Source organism: Molossus molossus, unplaced genomic scaffold, assembly GCF_014108415.1.
Source record: "Molossus molossus isolate mMolMol1 unplaced genomic scaffold, mMolMol1.p scaffold_m16_p_1, whole genome shotgun sequence".
In the NCBI taxonomy this organism is placed as follows: domain Eukaryota; kingdom Metazoa; phylum Chordata; class Mammalia; order Chiroptera; family Molossidae; genus Molossus; species Molossus molossus.
The window spans coordinates 129930489-129943508 of record NW_023425344.1 but is presented as its reverse complement, the minus strand read 5'-3'; the positions used below and the strand labels follow the sequence as shown (position 1 = coordinate 129943508).

Below are 13020 nucleotides of genomic sequence, written 5' to 3'. Positions count from 1 at the left end.
AAAGTTGTATCTAACACACTAACAAAAGGCACTTGTTTGAGTAATATTCTACCTGATATTTTCCTAGATTTAATTAACAAAAGGCTTATCTATGTTCAGACTTTGTATTTGCTTAAGAACAAACCTTTGACCAAACAGGAGTGTAGATTTTGTTTCAGATTCATTGTATGATGATGGAGAGCAGCAAATTACAATAGTGGTTCTACAGTTCCCACCTAATGAATCTTGAAGGATTCTTGTCATTTTACTATCTCGGTATGGAACATACGTCTACATACAAAAAAACAAAAAACATAGGCCAATGGGTTTCTACATAATAATATCTATTACATAAAAATGCTATTTTTAAAAAACTACAAAGTGATTTCAGATATTTTGTTTAACATTAAGATGGGAACTAGAATATACATACTAATACTATAAAATAAATTTCTAAGAGAAAACAAATTCATATGTACTGACTCAAACACAATGAATCTCTCTCACACACACACACAATTAATTCAGTAATTCCCCATAAGAACAGGGAAATAGAAGACATATACTTACACTACCCTCAGCCAAAGCAGAAATAACATTTCCAAGAGCAGAAAGTGACTTGTTGATGTTCTTAGCTTCATCCAGCACAGCACCTTCAGCTCCAGTTTTACTAACCTATCCACCATATTAAAAAAATAAATAATTTTAAGATGATTTTCTCTGAATTTTCTAAAGAGTTCAGAAGTCATTAATAACAAGAAAAAAAAGAAAGAAAATGAAAGTTTCATGACTTATTTGCCAAGTGTTTACTGTCAGGTGATCAGGAATCAAACCGGTTATCTCTTGGTACATAGGTCGATGCTCAACCACAGAGCCACACCAGTTGGGCAAGAGGAACCCTTTAATGTTGATGAAACCATTAGAAAACAAACTGAATTTAAATATAAAGGCAAATTTGCTTTTTTAAAAATGTAAAATACATATATTAAAGATAGGATAAAATAATATGTTGCAATGTTGGTGGAAGAAATGACCTCTCAGAATTTACAAAATAGAGACAGGTTTTAAAGGATGTATATGACTTTTTAGTAGGAGAGTAAACAGGTATGTTATTCTAATCAGAAGAAATGAAATTAGTAGAACAGCAAAAATGGTCAGAGAGGTCAATATGAAAACATTTGATCCTATTTTGACATAAACTAGAGTCAGATTATATGAGACTATAAAAATGAAATAATTATCCAAAGGAAAAAAATAAGTACAATCAGAGTAGAAAGGACTAATGGATAGCTACCAGTTTTCATAGAGAACCCCTTGCCAATATGAATAAAAAGATACCAAAAATTAGGAGAAAGATACCTAATGAAATTCATAATGACATAAGCTAAAAAAGTTCTCAATAGAAATATACATCTTAAATCAAAGGTAACACCTATTGGTTGAATTGGACTATGGTCCAAATAACTGATTATTCAGTTTATATAATCATAAAGGACTGACATCAATGCTTGCAACTCTCAAAAATGCTCGGTATATATACATACATATATATATATATATATATATGAAAATTTACCTTTTCACTACCAGCTAAATCAACCAGATAAAGTTTTCCACTCAGCTTTTGCTCCGTTTGCGTGTTCTCTTGTTTTACATTAATAAGAAATATACTGTGACTCCTAGAGCTATGTTCATTCATATCTGCAATGAAATTACACAACTATAAACAAACATGGCTTTCCTTTACTAATAATTTCTAAAGCATTAACATAAAAATCTCACAATTAATCATTTGATAAAGATATTTAAGGCAGTTTTGTTTGTACCTTAACTAGTGTTAATAAATATTTGACTTACTTGTAACGGCTACATGTCTGTTGGATTTTCCTTCATCTATGGTATCCATAACTTCATCTGGACTACATACAAAACGCTCTGTGCATCCCTATACAATAATTTTTTTAAAGTATGTCAATACCCTTACAAATTTTTATTTCAAGGCTTTTCTAAATAATCATTCTATATTATTTTATTAGTACCTTTACATAGGGGACTCGGTTTTTATCTTCATGAACTGAAAGGTTGGTCTTTGAAACTGAAAAAGAAAAAGAAATAATATTAGCAACACTCCTAAACTCTAACACTGGCTGTGAACTTCAACTGTTTCCTTTGCAAAGCAGCCTGATATCAATAGGTAAACTTTAAAAATATGAAAACATCTACTAAAATAACACTCTGTAGAAATAGTAGATTTACACAGAAACCAATACAGCAATCTAGAATTTTAGGTCCAGTCCAACCTCTACCACCCACATTTTAGAAATGAAAACAATAAGCCAGAATGGTTCAATGATTTGCCCCAAAACAATGTATCTAATTGAAAGCTAATAGAAGACCAGAAATCAGAACTCAGGCAGATCTACTCCAGTTCAATGCTCTGTAGTTAGTACTTAAGAAGCATTGATAAATATGTGCTTTAAATAAGTTATTCCATGTGTCAAACGGCATTTAACTAAAACTTTAAAAGAAAAAAATGTTAACTGTCTGTTTCCTTTAAAGTCAACTTCATATGGATAATGAAGAAATGGTCTCACATCTACTACTAAAAAAGGAATATGTTCTATTTTAAAATGATCAAAAGGCAAGAATGTAACTTACCATCTAATAGGTCCCTTATCTTATCCAAATAAATTTCAAAATATGAAACCTAAAAAGCAAAGAAATAAAGAAAAAAAGATCAACCAATTAAAATTATAAAACAATTTATTCACTTATTCATTAAATATGTATTGGAAAATGAGTGCCAGAAACCATCTAGACTAGGGGGACAGAGTTATCAACAACTCAGCCATAGATCATATTCTATCCAGAATACCTAAATTCACTAAACTGCTTGTATAACTAAAAAGGAATTTCCATTACATATCTTCATCTAAAATGAGTTAGACTAGTTAGAGTAGTAAGAACCTTTAAGTTACATAGTAAAATAAATGCCTTTATTTTACAATGAAGGAAGATAAGACAAAGGAGACTTGGCTGACTTGTTTAAGGTCATTTAATGGCAGGTGAACAATTCAAGTTTACTAACTCTAATGATCTTTAACTTTATCTGTCCATAAAATAATTCTCAAAGTACTAAAAAATGTCTTTAAAAGAAAATTAGCACTTGTAATTTTTTTTTGGAACAGAATTATTCTAGGTATAAAAATAATATACAGTCTTTCCCCCCAAATTTTACCTTAATATGAAATTCCAAATTTTCATCCATGGAATAAATATAATTAAAAATATCTTGCACTATTCTTGGAATAATTCCCATGCCTTCTGGATCATGAAGTTTTCCCTAAACAGAAAACAAAACTAGACTCCTTAAATAAACTGTAAAGTATAAATTAAAATTTAAAACTTTTAATGTATAATTTCTAGTCAATAGAAAACAGGAATTGTAATTGTTGCCATTTTTTTTGGTGAAAATGGCACTACAAGTATCTACAAAACCCAATTCAACTATTACACATTTTGCTAAGTTACATATAAATACTGTATATAAATAAATACAAAAACTTTGATAAGTTACATGTAAGTATAACCACACGGACTACCAATTAATCTTAGCCTTCTTTTTAATCATTAGATTTAGAATTTCCATGTTTGTAAATGAACATATTCTAGGAAAAGGTTTTAGATTCTTTGTTTATAAATCTGCATTATTATCTTCCTCTTCAAATCAATTCATGCAAATGCTAAATGTCCTGGTTCTTGGACTTTATGAAAATGAGTTGAGAGAATTAAATAAGTTGTCATTTACTTTAAACAGTAATCTCAGATAGATGATAAAAGCAGATGCTCTGCAGCAGTGGTAATAGCTCTGTGACAGCGGTAAAAGTTTTCTAGAAGCAAAGCTCAAACAGGTCTACATCTATTATTAACAGGAGCAACGATAATTATGGAGACATTCTTATTGGAGAAGAGTGGCAGATATAGGGGGGAGGGACCAAGGAAAGGAGTAAGAAATTAATTGATCTGAATAGAACTGAAAACATACAAACACTCAAAATTTCTCATAAGGTGACAGAAGATTCCTATTTATTCTAAAATTTTCATAATTTTCTGGTTATGCTATCTGATAAAACAAAGCTAGATATGATTTAAAATATATAATATCACTATTCAAACTCAAAAACTGATTAGATTTCAACAATGAAGTTATTTGTGTATTATTCATGTGAGAGAAAGCAAAGAATAAATAAAAGGAGTAAATAAAGATGTTTAAGTGTGGTAAAATTATTTCACAAATAATGACTGAATGTACTGTTTTACTGCAAACTATATCCAAATACAGACTACAAAATGTTACCTCCATTGTGTGTGTTTTCCCAGAGGATGTCTGTCCATATGCAAATATTGTTCCGTTGTATCCCTCAAGTACATCTATAAGATAGTAAGAGTTAATACTTTAGGGAATTCTTTTCAAGCAAGGTTAAGAAATTACTCAAGAAAATACTCTTAAAAAATGTACACACACATTACATTAATTCTGTTCCTTATCTATGAATAATCATAATAAACTATCTGTGGGAAGAATGATGAGAAGATTTCAGATTGTCTTTATATGCTAATACAAAAGTCAAAATTTAGTACATGGAAGTTTTATAAAGCAATGAAGGAAATAAATAATATATTTAATAGTAACTTTCTTGATGATCCATTAAGCAATTATTTTCTCTCCAGCCAAGATTACTTTCTATGATTAACAAGAAACACATTTTAAATTTTGTTGTTTATAATCATTTATGTCAGTGTACACGTCAAATATCATTACATCTGTATTCTAAAGCTTTATATGACCTAAAAGAAAAAAATGTTCTGCCAATTTACATATAGACATGAATTAGCTTTAGAAATAGGACTACTGATTGGTGGTTAACTGGTGGTTAAATATCACAAACCCATACATTCCTCACACACAAAGTACAACAGGTCCAATCCTACCAACAAATCAATTACTAGAAAGTTCCGTGGAATTAAAAATATATTTTCTAGCCCCTTTGTACCCCAGAATCTATTATTAACATTAAAGTATCTTCCTTTATTAGGTTGAAGAGGGGAAAAAAAAGGAGTACAAGTGAACAAGAAGGTGATCTTTTGATTTCCAGTTTTCAGGGATTCAGTTTGTTTTGTTTTGGTGACAAGAAAAATATTATGAAATTACATTCTACTCTAAAGAAAGCCTAAATAAAGAGAGAAGCCTCTGTTGGGAATAGCAGATGGTAACAGTAAAACTTAGTAAGCAAGCTAATCCTTATTTTTTCAATTGACTTTTTTAAAGGGGAAAAAAACTATCCTAACACTGAACACAAACTAGGTAATATAGTTCCTACAGAAATATTCATTAAATAAGAAAAAGTGGGTATCAGTACTTACCTCTCTGATAAAACTGTTACAGACTGCAAATATTTAAAACTTTCAAAATAGTTTGTTTTAAGAAAGAAAGCAAAACAATTTCAAGAATCACATTTAAAATAGATGGAATTGCAGTACTTCCATCAGAAACTACAGAAGAAATCATCTGGAGTAAAAAGCTCTAGGCCCTTTCAATTCTTAGCATGGTCATGTCACATTCTCTGCTTAGTATCTTTTAATTAATCACATGAAACCTAACCATAAATTCCAAAATTTGTTAGACCTATAAACAGTCCATCCATGATATGATTCAATTACCTAGCAACTACCACAACAGGTAATTAAAATTTGTAGGTGAATGAATAAGTGACTTTCCCAAGATCACATTAGTAGCATAAGTCTATATGACATCCTAGTACATTTGTGTTGTATCAAACTACATTATATGAGGGCTCCTAGGATAAAAAAAAATATATGCAGCACATTCATATTTGGGACTTTAAGCATAACTTTAAGAATTTTATGATTACAGAGATTAGGGAATACTCAACAAATATTTACTGAGCACTTGCTACGATCTAGGCTCTGCTCTGGGTGCAAGGGATACAGTAGTGACTAGGTGATTTCTAAATACGCTACATATTACCCCAAAGTAATAAAATTTTTATCAATTAGGAAAATAATCACTTTTTGTCTAACTTAATATCTATTTCTGACTTTGCTTTCTATAGTGATTGAACTCCCAATTTTTTATTTTTAAAAAATCTAAACATATATAAAAAAACATTGAATGAACTGTACAGTGAACATCCATATATAACCACCACCAAGATTCTACCATTAACATTTTATTATTTTACTGTTTACTTTAACCATGTATCCAGACTTCCAACCTATTTTTTAATGTATTTCAAAGTAAAATGCAGATTTCAATATATTTCCACCTAAATACTTTGCATTTACTATTAACTAGAATTTAGTATTTTACAGTTTTATTCCTCTGAGGTAAAATTTACATACAATGAAACTCACAGTAAGTACAGATTTTTAAAAAATACAAATAATGCTTATCTACTTGAAAATCCTAGAGCACACACCTTGTAATCAGATAAAATTAGGCACCTTTTGACCTGGCTCTTGCTTGCTTTTTCAGCTCCATCCTCACACTGCTATTTTTGTTGGTAAAAATGCTTAAACCTGACAATTTCATATGGTTCGACCTCACAGTCACACCATAATGTATGTTGTTCCCCACACATGGGATACTATTCTCATATGGGCATGCATTAGTCCATGTGATCTCTCTGCATGGAAGGCGACCCTCCCTCTCCTTACTCTTTATGCATCTTTAAGACTAGTTCATCAGGCTTTACTTCCTCCTCCAACCCAACTCTACAACCCACCCCCAAATAAGTCTGGCTAACAATCCCATCCTACATATTTTTATAGTACCTGATATAATCATAATACTTATTGCTGTAATACCACAACTGCCACTTTGTCTGCCTTTCTCACCATCGTCTGAACACTTTGAGGCTAGCCTGTTTTACTCCTAACACGGTACCTGGTACTTAGTAGGAACATAAATGCTTGTGCAATGATTATCATCATTACTAACAGACAGCATCTTTCTAAAGCCTTCCTCCCCTTTTTAAATATACTTCTGATATTCCCGTGAAAAACAGAGGTGAACAACTATGAACAAATATTACTTCTTTCTTACTTTGTAAACAAGAAAAACATGTTTAGCAAGTGAGACAAGAGCATATCACTTTCTAAAAGTAGCTTAAGCTCTCTGAACTTTAGCTTCCTCCTTAGCAAATGTTTGCTTACGGAAAAACTAAGAATTAGAAGTCACCATATAATATTATTAATGTTAACATTTACAGCATACAATGTGCCAGACTCGAATAATTTTTCATTCGGTAATGTATTTAATCCTTAGAACACCCCGTGCAAGGTTTTATTTTTAGTTAGTCCCATTTTACTAAGGCATGGAGAGATTAAGTAACTTGCCTATAGTTCCACAGCTAGTAAGATGGAGCTGGGATGCAAACCCAGACAGTCTCTTAACCACTCAAGATATGCTCTTAACCACTACAATATATTATAAAGTAACACGAGTACTTATAAATATCTGGGAGGCTACAGCTGAAATAATTAAATGTGGATTCACTGGTAGACAGTGTAGGTCAGGAAACTGTGGTAGAAAACAGGAACATATTGAAGCCTGGTATGATGCCTGGTATATAGCATGTACTGAACACCGGAAACAAATTTTTAGACAATGCTCAGATTCTGAATTCAAAAGAGAATACAAGTGGGCAAACCTTGTTCAAAAGAAAAAAAATCTATCTAATAAATCTACACAAAGTTATATACGTATACAGAAACTGATGAAACAATTGCAACCTCAGTAGACCGTCAGGGGCCCAGAGTAGCAGCTTTCAGGTCATTCCTGGTAACTTGCTAATCAAATCCAGAGCTCAGATGAAATACCAGCTGGCCCATCATTTTGCTGATTTTTGTCTACCAACAGTTACTAACTAGGCCCTTCTACCTGATCTGTTCACCAACAACTGTCCCAAGTTCAACCTACCATGTATTTAATTGGTTTACTGTCCTTACACCTCACCAACATCCACCACCTCCTCTACCCCATCTCTCTTCTTATATCTGTGTATTTAACTGGCAACTCTGCCACATTCATATCTTTGTCCAGGACAAGATCCTCTAGCTAGCTACTACATCCAGGATCCTCCAAAATAATGAGAGCATTTGGGTGAAGATAAAAAGAAAAAGTCATAGCCAGGTGATACTTTTCTAACATAAATTACAAAGCTGGCAAAGAAGCAGGAAAGAGATAGTGACAAAGTTTCTGTTGTAACAAATGTTTGAAGTATAATTTTGTGGAGTGAAAACATTCTAGGCTATGAGTATAGTATTATTATAGTTGATTAAATTAAGAAAAACAATTTTCCTCCTCAGAAGGCAGAGAAAACAAGTAGCAACTGATATCTATTGTGTACTGATTTTGGCTCTGAGTGACGTACTTTTCAAGAATCATCTTTTTAAATCTTCACAGTACCCTTAGTTTGCAGAAGAGGAAATGGAGACTTAGAAAGGTCAGGTAACTTGCTGAAAACCCCATAGCTAGAAAGTGGCCAAGCCTAGACTTCGATCTAGGTTTGTCTGATTCCAAAGCCGAGGCTTAACCATAGTGCAAAGAAGAGAACTGCTATTCAGAACCTGATTCCAAACAGTAAAGCAGGAATTTGCTGGTGAAGTAAAAGAGATCAACGTTTTGAGAAAAGGATGAAAAATTTCAGGAAAAAAAATTATGTCACCTTAGAATTGTAAAAAGGAATAAAACAACAAAAGGAGTAGAACTATGTACCCTAGACTTCAGGACAATAGATTTCAAAAGTATAAGATTATTATTATTTATTATTTTTATTTTTATCCTCACCCGAGGACATTTTTCGATATTTTGTTCAGATAGAGTGGGAGGGAGGGAGGGAGAGAGAGAGAGAGAGAAACATCGACATGAAAGGGACACATCAAGTGGTCGCCACCCACATGACCCAACCAGGGCCGGGGACAAACTGCAACCGAGGTACATGTCCTTAGCGGGAACCAAACCTGGGTCTCTCTGGACCGCAGGTCAATACTCTAACCGCTGAGCCAAACCGGCCAGGGCAAAGTATGAGATTATTAAAGGACTACATAACTGAGGATATACAAGAGATAAAAATCACTAGAATAGTATAAGAAAGGTAAAAACCCACTATAAGTGGGTCTTACAAAAAGAAAAAAAAAACTCAAGCCCTAAAAAAAGCTTACAAAATATACAGAAAAAGAATAATGAATGAGACCTGCATTACCTAGAAAAGATAAAATATTAACAGATGACATAAAACAGAGGTATTCTTATTTTATTACCATCTTGTACAACATTATCTCAAAGTGGAACAACAGAATAAACACTGTCAAGAGATCAAGATGAGATGGGTAGGACAGCCAGAGAACAGTTTTAAATGAGTCTGAGTTTTTAGTTATAAGAGAATGACATCCCATGGATAAAAATTTCATAGCTACTGTATGTAAGTTTTAAAAGCCACAGACAACAAATGTAATAAAAGATGAGTACCTTGTAAATGTTATACTTCTTTCCAAATAAGAGAACAATGATAGATTCTAGGTATTGCAGACAAGATACCAAAATTTCACCAAGTAAAAACTATGGATGAACTAACCTCATTTCCTGTTTGGACAGGATCACTCAAGTGGTATATTAAAGAAATATCAGGGTCATGTACCATGATTTCATAAAACAATCCAAATTTTTCATCATATTCTTGTGGATATGTGGACAAGCTAGGAATTAGATAACTGCAGGTAAGAGAATCTGAAGTTGGTTGAATATAAAGTATGATTTAATTAACTGCCAATGACCTTACTCAGTTTTTAGAAGATTTGGCTAAAGACCATGGCCCATTAAGCATTTTATAAATGACTTAAAGTAGCATTTTTTCAAACTTCAATGTCCTTAAAGACCTTAAATGTCCTTGACACCATAATAGACTTATCAAACATGCTGACAGTCAACTTAGATCCCTAGTAAGATAATTATAAAAATAAAACTCAAAATATCATTAAGATCTAAAAGAACAAAATGGAATTTCACTTAAAAGGTTTGCACTTAAATTAAAAACTTCAATACTCAAGTGTAGATTGGGGTTTCATGTTTGGAAAAATACCTGAACATTTAAATTGCCCATGAGCCTGAATCATTAACTTTATAGTATTAGGAAATGCTAAGGTAATATTAGGTTTCACTGATAACAAATGTTACATCACAAAGACTGTAATAATATTGTGTTCCATCATGGAAAACTAATGATTACTACTAAAGATGACATTACTGGTTCCTCTTTGTTGCAATCATTTACAGAATCACAAGTTATTGCTCCCTCATTTTATGAAGATTTCAGAATCCAGCACACTGTCTCCATCAATAACATTCCTGATTTAATTATTGATGGTTGCAATGTCCATGTAGTAGATGACCCCTCTAAAATACCCTGGCTTCATAGGACCTTGACCCAATTTTCTCCATGATCGTATTCTTTACTCCTTCAGATGCCAACTCTAGGGTCATACTCTAGACTTTTTCATTACTAACTGCACTGCCTCTCTAAATTCAATTTCAAGTATCCACCTCTCACTACTCCTTCTAATACCCTGAATTCAACAATTTTTTCACTCTACTGAGACTATATATATATAACACACTAATCGTACCACCTTTTTTCATTGTCCCTTGTATCTCATGTCCCCCTTCCTCTCACCCAACTCAGATTCCCTGGTTTACCACTCCCTTGACAACATCCTCATTTTCTTGCCCTCTCTTCCTCTTTTGTACTCACCTGGCAAAACCCCAATTGGGTAAATTCAACTCTGCTGGCAGCTAACCTCAAGTGGGCCCTTAATGCTGCCTGCAATCAATATTGCCACATTTCCCTAATGCATTCACTCTAATCTGAGAGACAGTTGACTTCATACTTTTTCCTGGAATCTCCTCCCCCAAACTCTTCCTAGAACCTCTTCTCCCATTCTCACTCTGTGATGACTTTGCTTCCCATATCACAGACAAAATGAAATTAATGTGAAGAGAACATCTACATTTTCCCCTCCAGCACATCTATAAACCTACTTCAATCAATAAACTCTACCTTCTTTACTGTTACTGGCTAAACTGTGCTCCTACTAAATCCTAAACTCTGAATCCGAACCTCACTTCCCTGGTGAATGCTACAAGACAAAATTTACCCCAATCTAAGCAAAACGTTTTAACAATTAGAGTTGTCAAAAAAATGGAATAAATCATAAAATAATGGTAGTTAACTGTAAGATTTCTTTGAGAAGAAATATCACCCTCTCAGCTCTTAGGCTTCTATGGTTTTCAAAAATATAAGATTAAAAAATATCTAGTATAACTTAATATATTAACTGGAATGTATTTACTTTTCTCACCCTTGGTGACCTGTGTTAAATTCCTCAAGGATTTCTCTGATGACTACAAGTTAAGTCTTTGGGTAGGAATAACAATGAAATGGAAGAAGGATAGACTGTCATTATCGACTACTTTTTAGAAACCTGTCTGGCCATCTTATTTTCATTCTCAAGCTGCTGTATTTCTAAAATTGCTACCTTAGAAACTCTCCTGGATACAGAAAAATAACGGCAGAGTGAACGGAAGCTACACAGACCGTCTCCCAGAACCAAACTGGAATTACAACTACAACACAGACAAATTGATGGGAAAAAGCAACAGAAAAGCAGCTTGAGAGGACCATATAACGAGGGACACTGACTCCATCCCGGTAGGCTTGTGAAGGCGCGAGATGGGGGCTGGGAGCCAACGGTCAGCAGCTCCACAGCGGCCTTAGTTGGGAGCAGCGTCCTCGGGTTAAAATCCGAAGCTGCTCCACAGTGCAGAGCCGGGACAGAGGCTAAAAAAGCCACAGTAACTCACCGTGTGCTCTAGCAGAGGGAGGGTGACTGGACTGGAACTGTGTCAGGACACTCAGGATATGGAGGGCACTCAGAGCTTTTGCTGAGTGCAGCCACACAGGACTGTAGCCATAATGCTCCTTCCCAGGGCTCTGGGGAGAGGCAGCAGCCCCACCCTCGGAGATCCAACCCCACCCTGTGGGCCACTGAAGGGCTAATTGAAGCTCATTAACAACCAGCATCAGCCCCACCCTCCTGAAAACCCCTTGTACTGAGCACCTGAGGGAGATTTTCAATCAACTGACAAACCAAAACGCATCAAGTAACCTCAACTGCTAGCCTCCAGGCAAAAAGCTAGAGGATAACAGTACCTTTCCTGGGCTGGCAACTTTAACCAGGAAAGTAAGACATGACAGTGGTGTTTAACATGGGTCCTCCATCGCTCATCTAAACACAGGAGAGGGAGCCACAAACAGCAGAACACCAACACCCACAGGGAAAACTTGACAGGCTCCAAAGCCCACAGTGGTAGCCAAAATGGTGAAACACAGAAACAGAAGCCAAATGAAAGAGCAAGAGACCTCCACTGAAGATGATATCAATGTGGAGCAATTAAGCATGTTAACAGAGCTAGAATTCAGAGCCATGATCTTGAGGAAGCTGAACAGCATGAGTAAGGACATAGAGACACTGAAAATAAGCCAATTGGAAATTAAAAACCATCCAGAAGAGATAAAAAATAACATATCAGAAATGAAAAACACACTGAAGGTTTAAAAAGCAGAGTAGAGGAAGCTGAGGACCGGATCAGTGAATTAGAGACAGGGTAGAAAAAAATCAACCAATCAGAAAAACAAAAGGAAAAAACTATTAAAAAACAGAAAGACAGCTTAAGAGAACTGTGGGACAACTGGAAACGGAATAATATTCGCATCATAGGAGTCCCCGAAGAAGAAAATGAGCAAGGGATAGAGAATATATTCAAAAAACTAGTGACAGAAAACTTCCCTAATTTGGTGAAGGAAGAAGGCATTCAAGTTCAAGAAGGACAGAGAGTCCCAAGTAGGAAGAACCCAAACAGACCCACACCAAGACACACAGTAATTAAAATGCCACAAATTA

The 13020-nt window shown here is 34.2% G+C and overlaps 1 protein-coding gene across 2 annotated transcripts in view; it reads right to left on the bottom strand.

The window, feature by feature from the left end:
- KIF5B (kinesin family member 5B) overlaps positions 1-13020 on the bottom strand; it is a 53460-nt gene that overhangs the window by 25762 nt on the left and 14678 nt on the right. For both annotated transcript variants that reach the window (XM_036252979.1, XM_036252988.1), the window contains exons 3-10: positions 4337-4410; positions 3218-3322; positions 2638-2686; positions 2019-2074; positions 1837-1924; positions 1556-1680; positions 550-654; positions 125-270 (exon numbers count right to left, since the gene is read on the bottom strand). In XM_036252979.1, coding sequence (XP_036108872.1) covers positions 125-270; positions 550-654; positions 1556-1680; positions 1837-1924; positions 2019-2074; positions 2638-2686; positions 3218-3322; positions 4337-4410 — 748 coding nt within the window. The remainder of the gene's footprint in view (positions 1-124; positions 271-549; positions 655-1555; positions 1681-1836; positions 1925-2018; positions 2075-2637; positions 2687-3217; positions 3323-4336; positions 4411-13020) is intronic.